The sequence below is a fragment of the Meleagris gallopavo genome, chromosome 3, assembly GCF_905368555.1.
Source record: "Meleagris gallopavo chromosome 3, MGAL_WU_HG_1.1, whole genome shotgun sequence".
In the NCBI taxonomy this organism is placed as follows: Eukaryota; Metazoa; Chordata; class Aves; order Galliformes; family Phasianidae; genus Meleagris; species Meleagris gallopavo.
This window is the reverse complement of record NC_139406.1, coordinates 73,325,326-73,343,818: the sequence shown is the minus strand read 5'-3', so window position 1 is coordinate 73,343,818 and position 18,493 is coordinate 73,325,326. Positions and strand designations below refer to the sequence as shown.

General features: G+C 35.2%; 1 protein-coding gene across 6 annotated transcripts in view; it reads right to left on the bottom strand.

Moving 5' to 3' along the window:
- VPS13B (vacuolar protein sorting 13 homolog B) overlaps positions 1-18,493 on the bottom strand; it is a 411,892-nt gene that overhangs the window by 213,097 nt on the left and 180,302 nt on the right. For 5 of the 6 annotated variants that reach the window (XM_010709173.4, XM_010709170.4, XM_085221472.1 and 2 more), the window contains 2 exons: positions 14,116-14,225; positions 1,799-1,946 (listed from right to left, as the gene is read on the bottom strand). In XM_010709173.4, the coding sequence (XP_010707475.2) occupies positions 1,799-1,946; positions 14,116-14,225 (258 nt within the window). The remainder of the gene's footprint in view (positions 1-1,798; positions 1,947-14,115; positions 14,226-18,493) is intronic. The other variant, XM_019614165.3, reaches the window with a different exon arrangement.

The following is an 18,493-nucleotide window of genomic DNA, read 5'->3' as shown; positions in this document are numbered from 1 at the left end:
ATACATTTCAAAACACTGGCTTGTCTTCAAACAAGCAACTATGTCATGCATGGCACATTCTGAAAACAAACAAAAGGTAATGTCCACCTTATTTTCAACCACACACCATTCCTGTTATCCAAGAAATGAGAAAAAGTCAATACTCTTACGGCTGATTCCTATGGAGGTAGTAGTAGAAAAAGCATGCAAAAAAACTCAAAGGAAAACATATGGGTAACTTGATTTTATCACCTCTAGTTTTCCTTAACCTCTTTTTATAAACTTCACTTTGTGAGTCCTACCTCTAATAGAGTCTTTGATATCTATTTAGATGAGTTAAAGAGCAAACTTCAATATAATAAACGAAAGCACCCCTATATGTTATTAGAATGCTTATGTAACTCCAAAACACATGCAAGTCCCTGCATCTTTGAGTCAAAGAACAATTCTAATAACTGAACTTTTCAAAGCTTTGCCACAATTAGGTTTTGTTCAGACAAAAAGGGATGCTGAATGCATCATTCTTTCAAACTACATCAGACACTAAACAAAACAAATAAGATTTCCTCATGAGTTTCCATACGTGGGTTATGTATGTCACTGCAAATAAAGGTTTTACAAAGGATATTTTAAATCCCATTTCTTCATATCAAACCTAAAAATCCCATGAGTTTCTCTTGTGAGTTACAGCTTCGTGCAATAGGAAATGTTTGGACACAACACAGATCGCTTATGACATTGGTATAGCAGAACTATAGATGGTACAAATAGTAAAATAAAGAATATACTTAATATAGTTGTTCTGTTAGAAACAAAAGCAAAGGATATTCGTTAAAGAATGGTAAAATAAAAACACAGTGTTAAAAGATAAAAAATATAAATGAAATCAATTAAATTTCCAGAGTTTTCTATTATTCTACCAATAATAATATAGCAACTCTTGTAATATTCAGCAAACAGATTTTCTGGTTTTAGAACTTTTTACTCTACCACTAATGGACAAGATCATAACCTCATTTTCAGCAGACAACATCTTGAAGTACTTCATGATTATCTGGGAATAAACATCAATGCAAAAGAAAAGGGAATTTGTTCATTATATTTCAGAAGGATTATCAAAAGTCTCAGCTGGATAGTCACTTTTGTTGGATGATGTCCTATTTTACAACTTGCAGACAGTACCGTATGATTAAATAGCTTACAAAATCCCAGAATGCCCTATCATCTTGATTAGCAATAACAAAATGTAACTTTAGCACTCCCAATGTGCCAAGGAAAATTCCTGAATTGAATAATTTCTTGCACACTGGAAACAGAAGTGGCAACAAATATATTTTCTGTGGGACAGTAATTTTGAAAACTGTGAATTTTACTGTGTTTATGCACAAATCTTAGTTCTGCTGAGACTTGCACACATGCCAGGTTGGAAACAATGTGAACAGTTTGACTGAAAATAAAGATTAATGAGAACGCATAAAGTCTGACAAAATTATGGACAAAAGTACTAAATATAAAGCCATATAGCTCTCTTCTATTGAAAGTTCACATCCTTTATCTCGTCTTAGTAAATAGCAATTAGTATCAGGACCCCAGACATGGTATCTAAAGTAAAAATGAGATATATATTACGTGTGTATTACAAAATCCCAAGTTTGATGATTTTTTATTAAGGAAGTTGTAATTTTCTGGGACAACATTTCTTTAAATCTTAAAGTTGTTCCACAGTACTCTCATAGTTGATACTGCCGAATCGTGCATGCAATTTATTGTGTGAGTCTAAAAGAGCTACTGGCTAGTTTCAATCAAGATGTGATCGTACCTGTTATCGTTTTTGTTTTGACAGGACTGCTGGCATACTCAGAAGCTTGATTTGATTGCTGCCTTGCCAAAGGTGCACTTCCAACTGATGCTTCATCCTCTTTTTTTCTAGTTACTGACACACCAAGTGGAACAGCTCCTACAGACTGCTGGAAAAAAGAAATGCCTTGAGAACCACTCAAAACCAAAAACCATTAATCACTAATCATGACATTATCACGAGAAGCATGTCTTAAACCGAGTACTCTGATAGATTTATAGAAGACAACTTGAGATAATGACTGGAGAACATATCTTATGAAAACAAATATTTACAGTTTCACTGAACAGCTGAAACATTACATTCAGGCTTGCACTTGCAATTCTTTATTTTAGTGTTTAGTGCTATCCTTCTGAAGACAAACAAAAAAGAATTTATTAACTTTAAATACCGTGCTGAAGGATCAAAGAAAAATCATTATTTACATGTTTAGTAGAAACTGAGTTTAGCCAGATACGAAAAACCTTAAAATTTTGCGAAGAAGTGTATTGGCCCTCATTAATTCTCCTTATAATGAAATGACACACAATTCAAAAGAAAAAGAAGCATGTAGTCCAACTAATAATTACCAATACTGGATTATGTTTTGTTTCTTAAGTGAATCAATAACATTACAAACTGCTTAAAACACGAATCTGATGAACAAAATTGAGGGCACTCAACTCTAGGTTGAAAGACTACATTCTTACTTTAAAGATTAAAAGACAACGAAGTATAATAGCCCAAATTAAATAAAACCAATACTTCTGGAACTGGAGGTCCACAAATTAATACAACCTACTATGTTTGCTGTCAATATTTTTCCTCATGAGATTTTTTTTTAATTAAAATGAACAAGAGAAACAAAAATCAGTTAAAAACTGAATTTTCCATTTTGCACACTGTTGGCTGTTAGCATTTTGCTGTACTACTAGCTGCTAGGTAAATTGTAAGCACATCCAAGTTGAGAGTTGCAGTGTTTCTACTGTTCATTTTGCAGAGGGTTATCATTTAAAGATGGCAAAAGTTTTTTTCTAAAGATCAGACATTAGGATTACATGCATCTTAATCAATTTTTGTGTAATTTAATTTTGTTGGTATTGGAGTGAAAATGTAATCCATATAGCGGGGTAATGAGAAACCTCACACGTTGCATTAGGAATCTCTGTGGGAAACAAATTCGTGTGAGGCGGGCAATGTGCTTGTAAATTTTCTCCAATGGAAAACAGATCACTGAATCAAGCAGTGTGCAACACGTGCACACATACAAAACCCCAAAACAAACAGAAAAATCATTTAATTGAAGGAGAATGTCTTCCAAACGCCTTTACCATTTTCCACTATAAAAGTAAATTAAAATAAGACAGACAATCAACTATTTAATCCTATTCCAGCAAAAACAATCAGCTTACATATACAATGGTATGCAAAGTTAATAAGAAAATACTAATGCCAATGACAAACAGAACTCTCATCCCTCCTCCTCCCTCCGAATGTATCATCAGCTTTGTCACCAAAAGCACTAAAGAGCCATTCCAGAAGACAGTAACATAGCACTTTGGCTTTTGTTGTTGTTATGGCTAGAGGACACCAGTGTGCTTTGAAAAGACGAGTTTTACACCACAGAAATACTTCCCACATGTCTGTGCATATGTAGAGAGTGAAAGAGAGAGTCTCAAGTTTTATACACTTTGGTCAAACATATTACATCACTTATTTTCAAAATTCAGCACTTTATCTGATACAGTCTTGCAAATGGTAAAGCCACTTGCAGCTTAGCCAAGACAGTCACCACTGAGCCATGCTTTGCCATTTCTGGATGTAACATCTTAAGATTCCTGACTTGCCAAAGTGAAGCAAGAGTTCTGAAGAACAAATGCAGATAATACAAGACAGTACAAAAGACAATAGGATGGAAAATGTTGTCTGAAGAAGCAGTATCTGTTTCTGAACAACTGAAGAAGTGGATCACCAACACACAGTCATAAGTTACACCACTAGTCAAGGAAAAACATCAAGGCTATCACAGCCAGGCAAAGCTGGAAAAAATTAAGACCTAATATTAAGTGTTTGAGTGCTGATCTGGACAATGAAACAGCTGTTTCATCTTTGCTCACTGAAATCAAGCCTGATGTTGCTGTTGATGATGCCCAGTACAATCTTGTCAGATTTTTGGCAAAAGATTTCTGGTTAAAAGAATGAAGAAGATGAAAGATCAGCACTGAACTAGATGGAAAAAGATCATCAAGATCCGGGTTTTAGCCACAGACTGATGAGGAAACTGTGGCTTGGGAAATAGCAGATGACAAGAGCACCACAGCTGTATGAGAAGATGAATCTAATGAGAAAGGAGACATTGCAGTCAAGTATTTTCATAAGCATTTCATCACAACAACCAAAAAAGCTGACAATAAAGTAGCTTGAGTAAAGGTGCATCTACTTTGGATGTAAGCATTGTGGTTATTAATTGGTAGTGTATATAGAAGATAAAGAACACAATAAAGTTATGGAACTACAGAAACATTTATTTGAAGATGTTTTACACTGCGGAATACTGTAGATAGAGCACGACTCAAGATAATCAGAAAGATGCTTTTTACAAGAAAAAAAAAAATCAATTTACACACAAGCTGCCAGCAAATGAATAATTATCAGCTCTGTCACGAATAACTAATTGACAACTTTTCCAATTTATATCCCAAAAATATTAATATCCTAAATTATGCAAGTTTAAACTTCTGTTTAAATAGAAATCAATTTTCATATATTATGTAAGATGATTGTTTGCACTTAAAAAGTAAACTCAATTTCATGACCTATAAGGGGGTTTGGGCTTACTCTTTTAAACCATTTTGTTTTCAGATTTAAAATCAAAATCATATTCCAGTATCATTATGATTGTCCAAGTGACGATTAAAAAAACTAAAGGTTTTTTTTTCCAAATTTAAAATTTATTAACACAAATAATCTAACAAATTACATGCAATGTTATGTATGTATATTCAAAATAAATGCTATACATCCATACAAAAGGATCAGACACATTTTATATTTTACTCCATTAATGTGCAGTCAGTATGGCTGTGCAATAGATAAAGATCTTCTAAAATTAGAGAAAGGCACAGAACAATAAAGAATAGCACAAAAATAATGTGACAAAAATACTGAGGCCCAGCTGATTCCTGGTTTAGGTGGTGATATGCCAAATAAAGCTAAAATATTCTGTAAAAAGGGTTATTGGAAATTTGCCTCAGGTAGAATTAATATTTATTTTATTTTTACTTGGGCTTTTCTGTCATTAAATATTTTCTTTCTGAATTATAATTTCATGAATGTGAATCTGAAGAGGACGAAGGGTAGATCAGAGAACATGGGAGTGTTCTTCTAAAGGAAACCCAACAAACTGAGCATCCCTTCCATTTGAGGGATGTCCACATAGTCATATCCCTGGTAACAAATCAAAGGCAAAAGAACATTCAAAGATAGGAACTAAAACATCATAAGAATGTCAAAAATGAAGCACGAGTCTATGAAATGTTGGACTCAATTCAGAAGCCTTACCCCCAGACACAATTTGCCACCTATGAAACCAAGCCCAGCTATCACAGTAGGGGCTGCCATGGCCACACAGAGTGATCTGGATAAGTGAAATTGCTTGCAAGTGGAAAATAAAATCAATGAAATAATCTGTCTAAAGATGCCTTTTGCAATATTGCAAAACACAGTGTCTTAAAGAGCCAAACACCTCTGATAATGAATGACAGTGAATGAATGTCACAATATAAGGGTGAGTATCAGTGTCCAAACTTAACCAGGTTCTTTCCCTACTGTGGCAGAGTTGGCTGAGACAGATTACATCTGAGGAATTACTTGTTCTGTGTGTCTTCTGACCAAGTCATGATGATAAAATTATTTCTTAGGCAAGCATCCCAGAGAGACCTCTGCTGTGTCAATTGCACCAGTCAGCTTGGTGTGATCTACAAACTTGCTAAGGTTCACTCAATCCCACTGTCTATGTTACTGACAAAGATGTTGAAGAACACTGGGTCCCAAGACGGACCCCTGAGGGACACCCAGTATGACCTGCCTCCAGCTGGACACAGAGCTGTTGACAACATTCTCTGGCTACAATCATCCAACCAATTCTTTATTCACCCAGTAGTCCAGTCATCAAATCCATCTCTTTCCAATTTAGAGATAATGATATGTGGCAACACTATATCAAAAGCCCTTCTTTGGACCACCGATGCCATCATTCCATCATAGAATGCCGAGAGATTGAACAGGCATGATCTGCCCTTGTTGAATCTTTGCTGGCTTCACTGATAAAATGATTAATTTTAGTGAAATGATTAACAAAAGAGAAATACAGGCAAACATTGGAGGTTTTACAGTAGTGTGCATTTGAGAAAAACATGATCACATTTATATTTTCACTGCAATGAGTATCATATAACTGACACGAAAGTGTAATTAATACTTTCTTTGACAAGGAAAACAAACTAAATATTTATCACTGTAAAGCTAAGTTAGGGATTTAGAAGAGTGTAAATATATGATAGAAATGCCACTGTTTTACCAAAATAAAGAATGCCTAATTCTAAGAAAATTTCAAATAATAGTCAGAATTAAATATTGTGTCACTAGAAGGAAAGTCTCAAAATACAGCTCTGTTTTGTTTTTGAATAGAAAGGCAATGATAACGTGCAGCAAGCAACATATGTACAAGTTACTCTATATAACTGCATCTTCACTGAAATTGTAAAAATTAACCTTTCATAAATCATGAAGATCATATCTATTCAACAGGGCTTTCAAACTGAAGAAACACAAAGGTTTTAGCTAAACATATTATTAAGTAAGAACTGCTAAAAAGCAGTAAGTAAGCATGTGGTGCACATCCTACACAAACACATCTACTGCTGCTACACATATAGCTCAACTTTACCAAAACAATCTATACAGACAAAAATATTAAAAAAAAAACCAACAAAAACAACCAATTTTGGTTGACAAATACAAGAACATTTTGAAGAAAAATCACCTTCTGAAATTTCTATGCCAATTTAAACCTTGTTTAAAATGTAGCATAGGTTCGTCAATCACCAAGCAGGGTATAGAAGATAGCTTTTGAATTTACTGCTCCAGCTTCATGGATTATTACCAGTTACTGAAAAAAAAAAATGGTGGTAACAAAAACATATTTCAGAAAAGACTAACAAATTCAGGGAACCAGAAATGTGATTATTTTTAACACTCAAATAATGTAAAATATGTGATTTTTATACAGAACATATGGATGAACTGCAGTGCAATCTGGAATATACTCATTTTCTTTGAGCAGTCATGCAGACTGTATAAAAAGCAGAATAATTGCCTTTTTATCAGATTTCTTCTTAATGCATTACTTCTGACAATGTGGATCTTAAGAGCACATTACAGAGTGTATTTCCAAAGCCAGTGGCTTTTCTGGTTAAAGTTGATGTGAATCATGCAGTAAAAAGATCAGAGGCTTTGGCTTTTTTTTTTTTTAAATTTACCAATGTGTCTTTACCAATGTGTCCAATATAATATTCTTTAGAAGTTCTGATATCTTTAAATCTTTCTAAGTCCTTCCATATCACACAAACTGTGAAGTACAATATTATATACTGATAATCTGGTGTATTAAGTTTATCAATAAATAAATTTCTACAGAACGTTTTTTACTTGTTCTTCAGGTTTTGAACTTAAGGAGAGAGAAATCAAAAGGCTATTTTTATATTTACTTTTAACTATTTTTAAAGTTACAATATTAATTACTAAAAATTTTAAAACTTTGGAAGTTGAGAATCAATTCATTAAACATTAGAACAGTTGCATAATGGACTGCTATCACGACAGTAAGACAAATCCACTCTGAAAGTTGCACTTAATGTGTTTTTGGAGGTTTTTTGTTTGTTTTTCTCTGAGGTGCTTCTAGCTAACAAGTCCAAAATTCAGAGTTCTGAAAATCAATTTTGAACAGTACTTTAGTACAGTTTCAGTACTTTAATCTATGAACTTTATTTCTTGCTCTGCACCAAAATTCAAATTGTTATTTCAGCATTATGAGAAATACGTTATAATAATGTAACTAAATCAATTCCAATAGTTGCTGCCACTTTCATCTATATTGTGTCTCAGGTGTCCTAGGGTTCTTATATTTTAGCATATCAGCCTGAAAAGCCTTCTGGGGTTGACTACCACACACTGTACAAACAGTATAGTGCTCCAAACAGGAGAGGTAATCTTTCAAGTGTCTTTTTCAAGACAAAGCAGCACGTAATGCTTGCTACACTGAGTATTTGAAAGACCATCAGCAGATGATGAGGTGAAAAGACTTCTCCTTACTTCATCCTATCTCTGTTACCAGTTTGGTTTTTTTCTCCTCTGTCTCAAAATGATTTTCTTCTGTTTTTACAATAGTCAATGTAAAACAGTTTTGAAAAATATTAAATTCCTTTGTTGAATCAAGTTTAGAAGAGAAAAGGAGTAGGAAGCTGAAAGTCCTATAGTAGGCTAAAATATTTTATTGTCCATTAGAATATACATTGATACCATGTTAAAAAACCTATGAGCAAAAAAGGCTGAAGTATGGAAAGTACTTTTCAGCTCAGCCTTTACTAGCAAGAGCAACTCCCAGGAATCTCAGATCCCAGTGAGAAACACTGGTGCAAGAAAGATGTACCATTCTTGGTGAAAGATGATCAAGTCACAGAATACTAAATCAAATTGGACACATGCAAGTCCATGGGCCCTGATGGGATGCACTCAGGTGTACTGAGGGAGGTGGCAGAAGTCATTACAAAGCCATTCACAATATTTTTTGAATGATTATGGTGATTAGGAGAGCCACTCAAGGACTGGAAAAAAGCAAATGTCACTCATATATTCAAGAAGGGCATGAAGAAAGGACCGAACAATCGACCAGGCCAGCCAGTCTCAACTTCATACTTTGGAAGGCAATGAACAGGTAATCCAGGCACTTGACAAGAAAGTCATGAGGAGTAGTCAGAATTGATTCTCCAAAGGGAAATTATGTTTAACTAACTTGATAAGCTACAATGAAATTACTAGACTGATAGACAAATTGAGAGAAGTGAATATTGTTATTGTGGACAAAAATAAGGCTTTTGGCAACATTTCCCATCAGCTCCTCAAAGAGAAGCTGATAAAGTATGGGCTGGATGAACAGACAGTGAGGCGGACTGAAAACTGAATGATCAGGACCAGAAATTGGTGAGTGGTGCACAAAATCTAGTTGGAAACCAATAATTACTCACATAACCCCAGGGTCAATACTGGGTCCAATCCTATTCAATACCTTTGTTAATGTTCTGGATGATGGGTCAGAGTATAACCACAGCAAGCTTGGCAGGAGTGGATGATTCACCCAAGGGTCATACTGAGGTCCACAGAGGAACCTTCACAGGCTGGAGAAATGGGCTGTCAGGAACCTCAAGAAGTTCAACAAGGAGAAGTGCAGAGTCCTGCACCTGAGGAGGAACAGCTACAGGCACCAGGACATGCTGGGGACAGCCAGCTGGAAAGCAGATCTGAGGAAAAGGACTTGGGGTCCTGGTGGACACCAAGATTTATATTATTCAGCAATGTGATCCATCCTGCCACTAAGAAGCCTAATGATATTCTTGCCTGCATTTGGCAAAGTATCATCAGCAGGTCAAGAGAGAAGATTCTTCCCCTCCACTAAGCATCGATGATGCTGCACCTGGAGAACTGGGTCTAGTTCTGGGCTTGCCAGTACCAGAGAAATCTAGACACATCAGAGAGAGTTCAGAGGAGGGCAAGGTTCAAGGACCTGGAACATCAGTCCTGTGAGGAGGGGCTGAGAGAGCTGGCAGTGCTCAGCTGGAAGACAAGGGGATTCAAGGGAAATCCTAACATTGTAGATAAGTATCTGAAGGGAGATTTGAAGAGAATGAAGCCAGCTTCTTTTCATTGGTTCCCAGCATCACAACTCGCAGTGGGCACAAAGTGGAACACAGGAGTTTCCCTTTGAATGTAAGGATGTACTTCCACTTTTTTTTTTTTTTTTTAATTGGAAGGGTGAGGAAGAATTGGAATAGGCTCTGCATTACAACAGGATCTTTTTATCATGCAAGATTTTGCACAACTTACGGTGTTAAGGACTTTACAGACTTCACACATTGGAATTTGCCGCAAGTTCAGTTAAAAGAGATGTTAATTCTATTCTTGATTAAAATAGACTTAAGAGGCACCAGCTTTGCTGTATCATCTGCATGTTATGCTGCATGTTATGCTAGGCAGTGTACAAATAGACAGCTGAATGTATTTCTATAAACTATTTAAGTAGATATACATTGCTGACACAGAAAAAAAATACAAAAATCTAAGCTTGCGACAAACATTGAGCACATCAAAAGCAGGGAACAACTGTTTTGTGCTTGTTTTTTTTTTTTAACATATAAACATTTCATTTCTGTCAAACTGAGTCTTATAACAAGCATTATTATTTGAGAATAAAAATCCAGTTATGCTCCTCTGCATTGCATTATGTTGACCTATTTTCAATATTCTCAATAGGATGTGATAATGGACAAGTCTGTAATATAGAAGAGAAGAGACTTAGTTTACACAAGGCTTTAACTTCAGTAAAGAAACACATGGTATTGTTCTTATACTACTAGTCACCATGGGAGAAATTCAAAAGCGTTTCATTCAAGTTCTAAGAAAGAGTCTCACAGATTTTTACACTGCAATGTTCTCATTGTTTTTGTTCCTGAAGAGGGACAATGGAAAACTTATAGATGCATGTTGAAATTCAGAATGAATATATAAAAATAAGTTACATTTACATCCTTTTACCCTAGAGCATTGCATAGTCACAACAGTAACCACACGGATTATTATTCAAATGCGTAACAGCAGCCACATTTTGGCATGCATAGTCACTTTATAACAAAAAGGTAATACACTACAGTGCAATTCATTGAAAGCATCTGGCTCCAAATATTCCATTGTATTTCAAAAATATGCAGCAGCTTTAAAAAAGACTAGTTCTTTTCCAAATTTTCTTTTTACCAACTAAGTTTTAAATAAATATAATAATGATCTATGCAAATTGCACATCGTATGGAGAACAAATTTATGTAGAAGTGATGTACATTGTCCTGGTTTCAGCTGTGACACAGTTGATTTTATTCATAGTGTCTGGTATGAAGCCATGTTTTGATCTTAAGAGAAAAGCAATGTTGATAACACACCAATGTTTCAGTTGTTGCTGACCAGTGCTGTACAGAGCCAAGGCTGTTTCCATTTCTCAGCTTTTTATACTGTTCTGCCAGCAAGAGGGCTGGGGGGAAGGGCAGAAAGAGCTGGTAGGGGACCAGCTGACCAGAACCAGAACAGCTGACCTAAACTGGCCAAAAGGATGTTCCATACCATATATGATGTTATGTTAAAAAAAAAACTATAAAACTGCAGGGAGTGGGGGCTGCTGCTGCTTGGGCATCAGTCAGTGGGAGGTAAACAACTGCTTTGTGCAACACTTGTTTTAGTGTGTGTATACATGTAATTATCGTTACTGTTATTTCTCTCTTCCTTTTCGTTCTTACTAAATAGTTTTTATCTCAACCTACAAGTTCTTCCCCACCTCCATCACACTGGAAGGCAGGCAACTGAGCAAAAGGCTGCGTGGTGTTTAGCTACTTACCAGGTTAAACCACAGCATATATTAAATAAATTTCCAAATTCTAACTTCCTTATTTAAACACTAAATTCAGTTTTTTTGTGCTATATGATATGTATTCTTCCTAAATAAAGAAAATAAAGAACACTGGAACATGAAAATAGAACATATCCTCTAACAAGACAAAAAGAATCAGAGAACTTTACTGCTGTCTTAAGCAATGACTTAAAAAGGTATTACTTCTATCTTAAATATATTAAAAACATTTTTACTAATTACAGAATTACAGAAACACATCATTGTACAAATTAACTTTCCTTTTAGATAGCTTCTCTTCCCTTCTGGTGTTTACCCTTAGCCAGACTTTAAAGAATTTCATTTATCATTAATCACATTTTTTCAGACACTATCTAAAGCGTATGAGGATATGTAACCTATTGTAATAGATATTACATAAACAAAACTAAAGAGTTCATAACCTATTCGTATAAAATAGACTGGGTAAAGGAGGGAGACAAAGTGTAAAGAAATAAAACCTATAGATAACTGAACAACATAATGGTCACATTATGTGTCATGCTGGTTCTTCAATTATTAACTTCTGGGTAAGCAAGGTGCAAACAAGTAGGTTGAGTAAGAAGATGTCAACAATAAATAAAAAGGGGTAGTCCCCACTGGGCTGAGTTTGCCCCACACATCATTTTTCTGTTGCTCTGTTGCAGTTGAATAAAAGCACAGTTAGGCCAATGACAATTCATTTCTTCATGGTTTTGTTACATTACTCTTGAAGAAAATATGGCATGGCTTTATGGAATAATCATAGAAAATGTTTGAACTTTGTAAAACATATTTACTGTTATACTTACTCCTACCCTAACCTATATCAGCTTAAATCAGTTATGTAAGTTCTGATATTTCTAACTTTTCATGTTTCCAGACAAAACTATATCAACACTGTTACGTTACATGCAGTGAGTTTTTCGGTGTGATGCAAAACAAACGCACCACCAAACTGCCATTATAAACATTATAAACACTTTAAAACTTTCAGTTGCACAAGGAACCTCTGAAATGATCTTTCCTTTTGCAAGTGTATAAGCTTAACTTTTGGAACAGAAGAAGAACTTCATCAATTGATAACATTTTGACAGTAATGCTTTAAAGTATCATACCTTTCATTAAATGTTCAAAAATTATGATGGCTATAGAGAGCATTTTTGTGATATAAATCAGATTATGGTAACGAAACCTGTTCCAAACTTTCCTTATATTGGTAATACTTTAATACATGTAAAGATTCTTTTCAAATGAAATTTCTTCATGACTACCACAGACATTGTTTCTTATTTACATATGCAGTCTATTATTACATTAGTGTTGGAACTAGTATCACGTTGACAGTTCTAATCATTTGACAGAAAAAGGCAATTGAAAGAGAATACATCAATCAACAGCAGGTTCTATAAATTAACGCTACTGAAATAATTTTATATGAACATTTGGAATGATAAGCTCAATTAAATTTTGAAAAGACTAATAACAGTAATGCAAAAATACATGAAGGGTCTAAAAAGTGTAACACAGAAGACATCTCCCTGCTCCAGTTATGATGTGAGAATGAAGAAAAACTCAATACAGTTAAAAATAGTGTAAAGTTATAACAACGATAAAATAATAAGCAATTCACACATTGAGCATTTTCAGTTGCTGTTGGTGCTGAATGAATTTAAGGGGACTCGAATATTTGACAATTACTATGTTAACAAGGTCACTAACATACAAGAAACAGAAAATGTTTGCAGACCATGTTAATCCTCCCACTTCAAATCTTTTTAATGTGCTCAGTGTGTGTGTATATATATATAAATACATACACACCACGAGATCAGTATCAAAAGATTCTTATATTGGTCACACAGTTGGCGACTTATAACCAAAACAGAACGCAGAACATCAAACTACACAGTCCACTCAGTTGATCAACTATAAGCAATTTAACGCTTACAGTACACTGTTAACTTCCCAAACAACAGAAAAGAGGGGAAAAACAAAACAAAACAAAACAAAACAAACATTCCACCCTCTTTCTGGATCAGAAGTCCATGGCTTGGAAGTTACAGCTGAGTATGTCTCAAAGAAAACGCTGTGCTACACATACCCACAGCCATACCTACCCTGCACCTTCCAGGCACGTTATATACAAATAAGTATCTAGACATTATTTACAGAATCCATTACAGCATTCACTTATATTAAGTTATGAACTGTATGGTTCGTCTCCTACTAAATTGAGTTTTAATTAGAGAACTGATTTCTTAAAAACAAATAATGTAGCTATTTGATTCTAAGTGACTAAAATCTGACTGATCCTAGAGAGAGACACCAGAAAACACACCCTCTTTTAACTAAAAAATGTAAATAAAAACACTATGAAATGAAGACTTCAATATGCAAAATATGAGATTTTCAATAAATCAAAATCAGACCAAACCACTATGTGCAGCAAACTAAAACGACAAAAAAACACATGGAACAAAAATGCCCTACTGGTATATATGCAACAGAAAGTACTTCCTCTCCTTATTCCTTCCTCTCCAAGAATACATACCTGTTGAATATGTCTACTAGCACGTTTCTGAGGCTGGTAGATAAGCCAAGTATACAGTACAGGATCAACGTTAATCGCTAATCCTTGTATGCTGGACAAAAGTACTGCACCTATATGCATAGAAAAGAAAACAAAATAGTTACTGTCCATTTATATTCATTTTTCTTGCACACAGATCTTTGATGCAGATTTTGGTTTGGATTGTATTTAAATATATTTTTCTTATCATTCTTATTAACAGCAATAATTACCACCTAAATTTCATTATCCTATTGAAAATTAAAAACTTGCCAGCACTGTCAGACTTAGGGGACACACACACATGCACACACACACACACACACACACACACAAAAAACACAGAGAAGTGCATTTTGATTTTGCTTGTTGCATCTTTTTTGCCAAGAAAAATGGTTGCTTTCACAAAATTGAGCATGTAACTGAATACACACACCTTTCCTCAAATTCTAAGCCAACAACAAAATTATGCAAGAAACGAGTCAAATGATTCTTGACACAAAAGAACATACAGCAGAACTCCCTGCACCTCTAATAAACAGAAGCCTGGTTTGGGCACTGTACTCTTTTTCATTTCTTTTAACAAAGACAGCATTCCACTCAAGACAAACATTTTCAATGTAGATGTGGTTCCAAATACTCTTTAGCAAACTTTCTGAGTAAAATAAAAGGAAATTTTTTCAACTCCGCTTATGTTGTACTCTGTGCTTTTCTTAAATTTTATGATTTCTCTTATTTTGTTTAAATCACATTTTAGGAGTTGAAGGACTAAAAGATAAGGCTATTGTAATTTTATTTCCTGAAAGAAAATTCAAAGTTTTCATACGCACGAAGGAAAATCCTATATGGGAAACACAGACTCAAAATAGGAGAAAAGCTGTTCTCAGTATCTAGAAATTTTAACATACTTTAAAAACCAGGTAATGTAAAACCCAATTTATGAGTCACTATTTCTTTTCTACCTGCATTAAAAATCTGACCATGAATTTGGTGAGGCTACGGTTTAGGTAGCACACATCAATCGTTAGTCAATGTAGTTTTTTACAGCACGGAGTTGCAAGATTCAGAAGCAAACAGATTAACATAATATAAAGTTATTATATTGAAAAAGTACTGCAAGCAGTAATAAGCAGCTGCCTTTTTGTGCAAATTTTTCAATTTTATAATGAATAAATGAAATAAGGAAATAAGTAACAAAATACATTCAAGAAAGAAATTCTGGTTACTGGGAGGTCCAATATAAAATTCTAGAGAATTACAGTAGTTTTGTATTTCAAAGAATCATGAGTTATTTCCTAAAGAAATATCTAGCAACATATTTGCTCTGTAGTATACAAATGCTGCAATCTGAATTTAATAATAAATTTATATTAATTCAAAATCACAAAATTCAATGTACTTCACAAAAAAAAAAGCAATCACATGCCTGAAAAGACATAATTGATCACAAAACTGCGAAAATAAAACTAAAGAAGTTCTACACTTATTATATATAACAATTTTAAAACCTGTTGAATTCCAAGTAGCAGAAATACCATCAGAACAGGGCTATGCAAGTAAAGGCTGATGAATACAATGGGAAAAAGGCAGTCAAGAAATACACAAAGATAAATCATCAGCTCAGCACAGGCATGGAGTTGGAACACACACTGTGAGGAACTCCTATACATAGACTTGTCTTTGTGATCTGATGGTTTTAAATGTCAGTAATAAACCTTAGAAATAAATCTGCAACTTAAGGCAAAGCTGATGTGGAGCATACAGTAAAAGGGTAATGTGCAAGTAAGTAAGAACAGCGGTGAATGTGTCTTGCAGCAGGATCTGGAGAAAACTAACAAACGGAAGCAGAAGGTAACGGAAGATTGACAAAGTAGATGCTACAATCGTTCGCTGCTATGATATAGCTGGATGCCAAAAAGAGAATTCTGCATCTTTAAGAGATAATGCCCGTTCTCAGCAATGCTTAATTGAAAGGTTTAATGCATAAGTGATATGACGAGTGGGAGTCAGAGACCTCCCAAAGAGAGGGGAATAAAATCAGCCTACAGGCAAAATCAACAAATATCTCACATTTACAACAGACCTTGAAAAGAAAAAAATTGTTACTGTAGCATATGCTGCTAGTTATGCCATTTAGTTTTGTGTTTACTGCAAAAAAATCAGCTAAAAGATATTCAAAACAATTAAGCTGTGCTTTGAACTGAAACTACCTTTAAACTTCAATGAAATCATTATCACAACCCAATAAAACTTTAAAGTAAGGTAGAGCAGAGAGCAAAATAGTTTATTTTTCCAGTTGTCTCTTGCCACTGATAGCTTGCGTCTGAGGAGGAAAAAAAAAACAACCAAAACAGTCTAACGTACAAGTAGTCAGATAAGCAATTGCACTACCTGACTTTCAAATGGAATGCCAGGTAATTTTGGCATCCTATCCACTTCCATCACTTCGAATTACTGAAATTTACTGTTCTATTTGCTACTCAGCTGCTATATTTGCTGGGCAACATTATCACCTATGTAAAGCTGTTTTTTGTGTAACAGGTCTCTTCAAAATAACTAACTTAATAATCAAAGAAAATACTCTCAGATTCATTGATTCTCCCTTGCCATCCCAAAACACTTAAACTTGAGCACTCATGCTAAGAAATAAGCAGCACCCTGGCTTTCAAGGCAGGCCTCTGTGGGAGAGCCAAGCCATAAGCTGGCAGCAGGCCCTTTACGTGCTTAAGAAAAAAAATAAATTTGTTATTTCTCTCTGACAAGATGCAACACTCGATTTTCCTGGATTTCATTAGGACTGCGGTGAACTTTCTTTTCTTCCCTCCCCCTTTTCTCTCTTAATTAAATTTACATTTCAGGAAAAAAAAAAAAGCAGACCTTAGATCCATATTGTACTGGGTTTCATTTTCAGATCCCAGCTCCTGCCCGTGTTTCTTACATCTCATTAGAAAATGATTTAAAAATAAGATCGAACTCAACACCGCGCAGTCTTTGAAAGTTTGAGAAGAATTTCCTCAAAGCTGTGGCATTACATGCAAGGTGCAGTTAGGCAAATAATTTCTTTCCTCCCCAATGTTTGGCTGTCTCTGGAGGCACAAACTAGGGAGCAGCGGGCCGGAGCAGGAGATGGCTCAGTGCAGCTGCACTCTCGCCCTGCAGTCAGCCTTACTGATGAACTTCCCCGAAAGGACAACAGGTGTGATGGGAGCACTCGCTCCCCTGAAGGCCTGGGGGCCAAGGAGGTTAATGCAAGGCCTGCTGCTGCCTGGTGGGCTCTGCCACCGGCTCTTCCTGTCCTACATTGGGAAAGACGGGGGCAGTTGGTTGGGGTTCTAACCTGTCTTCTTCACAAGGAGAAACTGAAGCATATAGGAAGTGGGATACAGAGTGTGGCACGTTTCTTGTGAAGCATGTGGGGCAGAGGAGGACACCTGGAGGATGTGGCTGCTGTAGTCAAGAAGCAGAATGCTGGTGCTGAGGGGTGCTCAGCAGCAATGGAAGAATGGAAAAGAAATTCAAAGGTCACAGAGTTAGAAGAGAAAAATGACAGTGGCGGGATGGTGCTTTGGGATTAAAAAGGAGGTGGCAACGCCTGGAGAAAACAGCTGCTTGTTTTGAGGTGTAGAACCTCAAGAAAGAGTAAACTTTGTGTTACTGAGTCACTCTCACCATTCTGGTGGAAAAAAAATTTACTAGGAATAGTAAAGGACCACCCTGGCAAATTTCTTTGTAAATTCCACTCTGTGTGTACAGTGTCCAAACACATCTATGTAGAGTAAAAACTTCCAGTAAAACATTTCAGATATTTCCCTATAAAATCAACCTAAAATCTTAGCAGGAAACTAAAGTTTAAGTTAATGCACAATTTATATTGGGGAGGGATCACAGATATGAACAAAGGGAATGATCTACAATAAAAACTAATTCTGACAAGTTTTGTTTATTTTTGGTAACTAAGTAACTAAAGAAAACATTACACCATCTTGCTATATAAACTACACCATGAATTATTTTATCATTGAGCTCGTCACTCCTGTGTCTCAGGACATGTGAACGATAAGCAGGTGCTGATACAGGTTAAATTAGCAGAATAACATGGTAAATAATCTCTTTACTTCTAGTTATGTATGTTTCAAATATAAGTGTTTTCAAGGGCATTTTCGCTAAAGCATACTGTAAAAATAGTAATGTATCACAAAGAAATGAAGAGGTTTTTTGATGGTTTTTGTTTTTTAATAAAGCTGTATAGATAATTAGTTCTTTCTGCTAGTTGAAGCAGAACAGATGAAGTGTAAATCACTAAATGTGGAAATATCTAACTCTTTTTAATTTTAGCCTGGAAGTCAACTAAGGGAAAAAG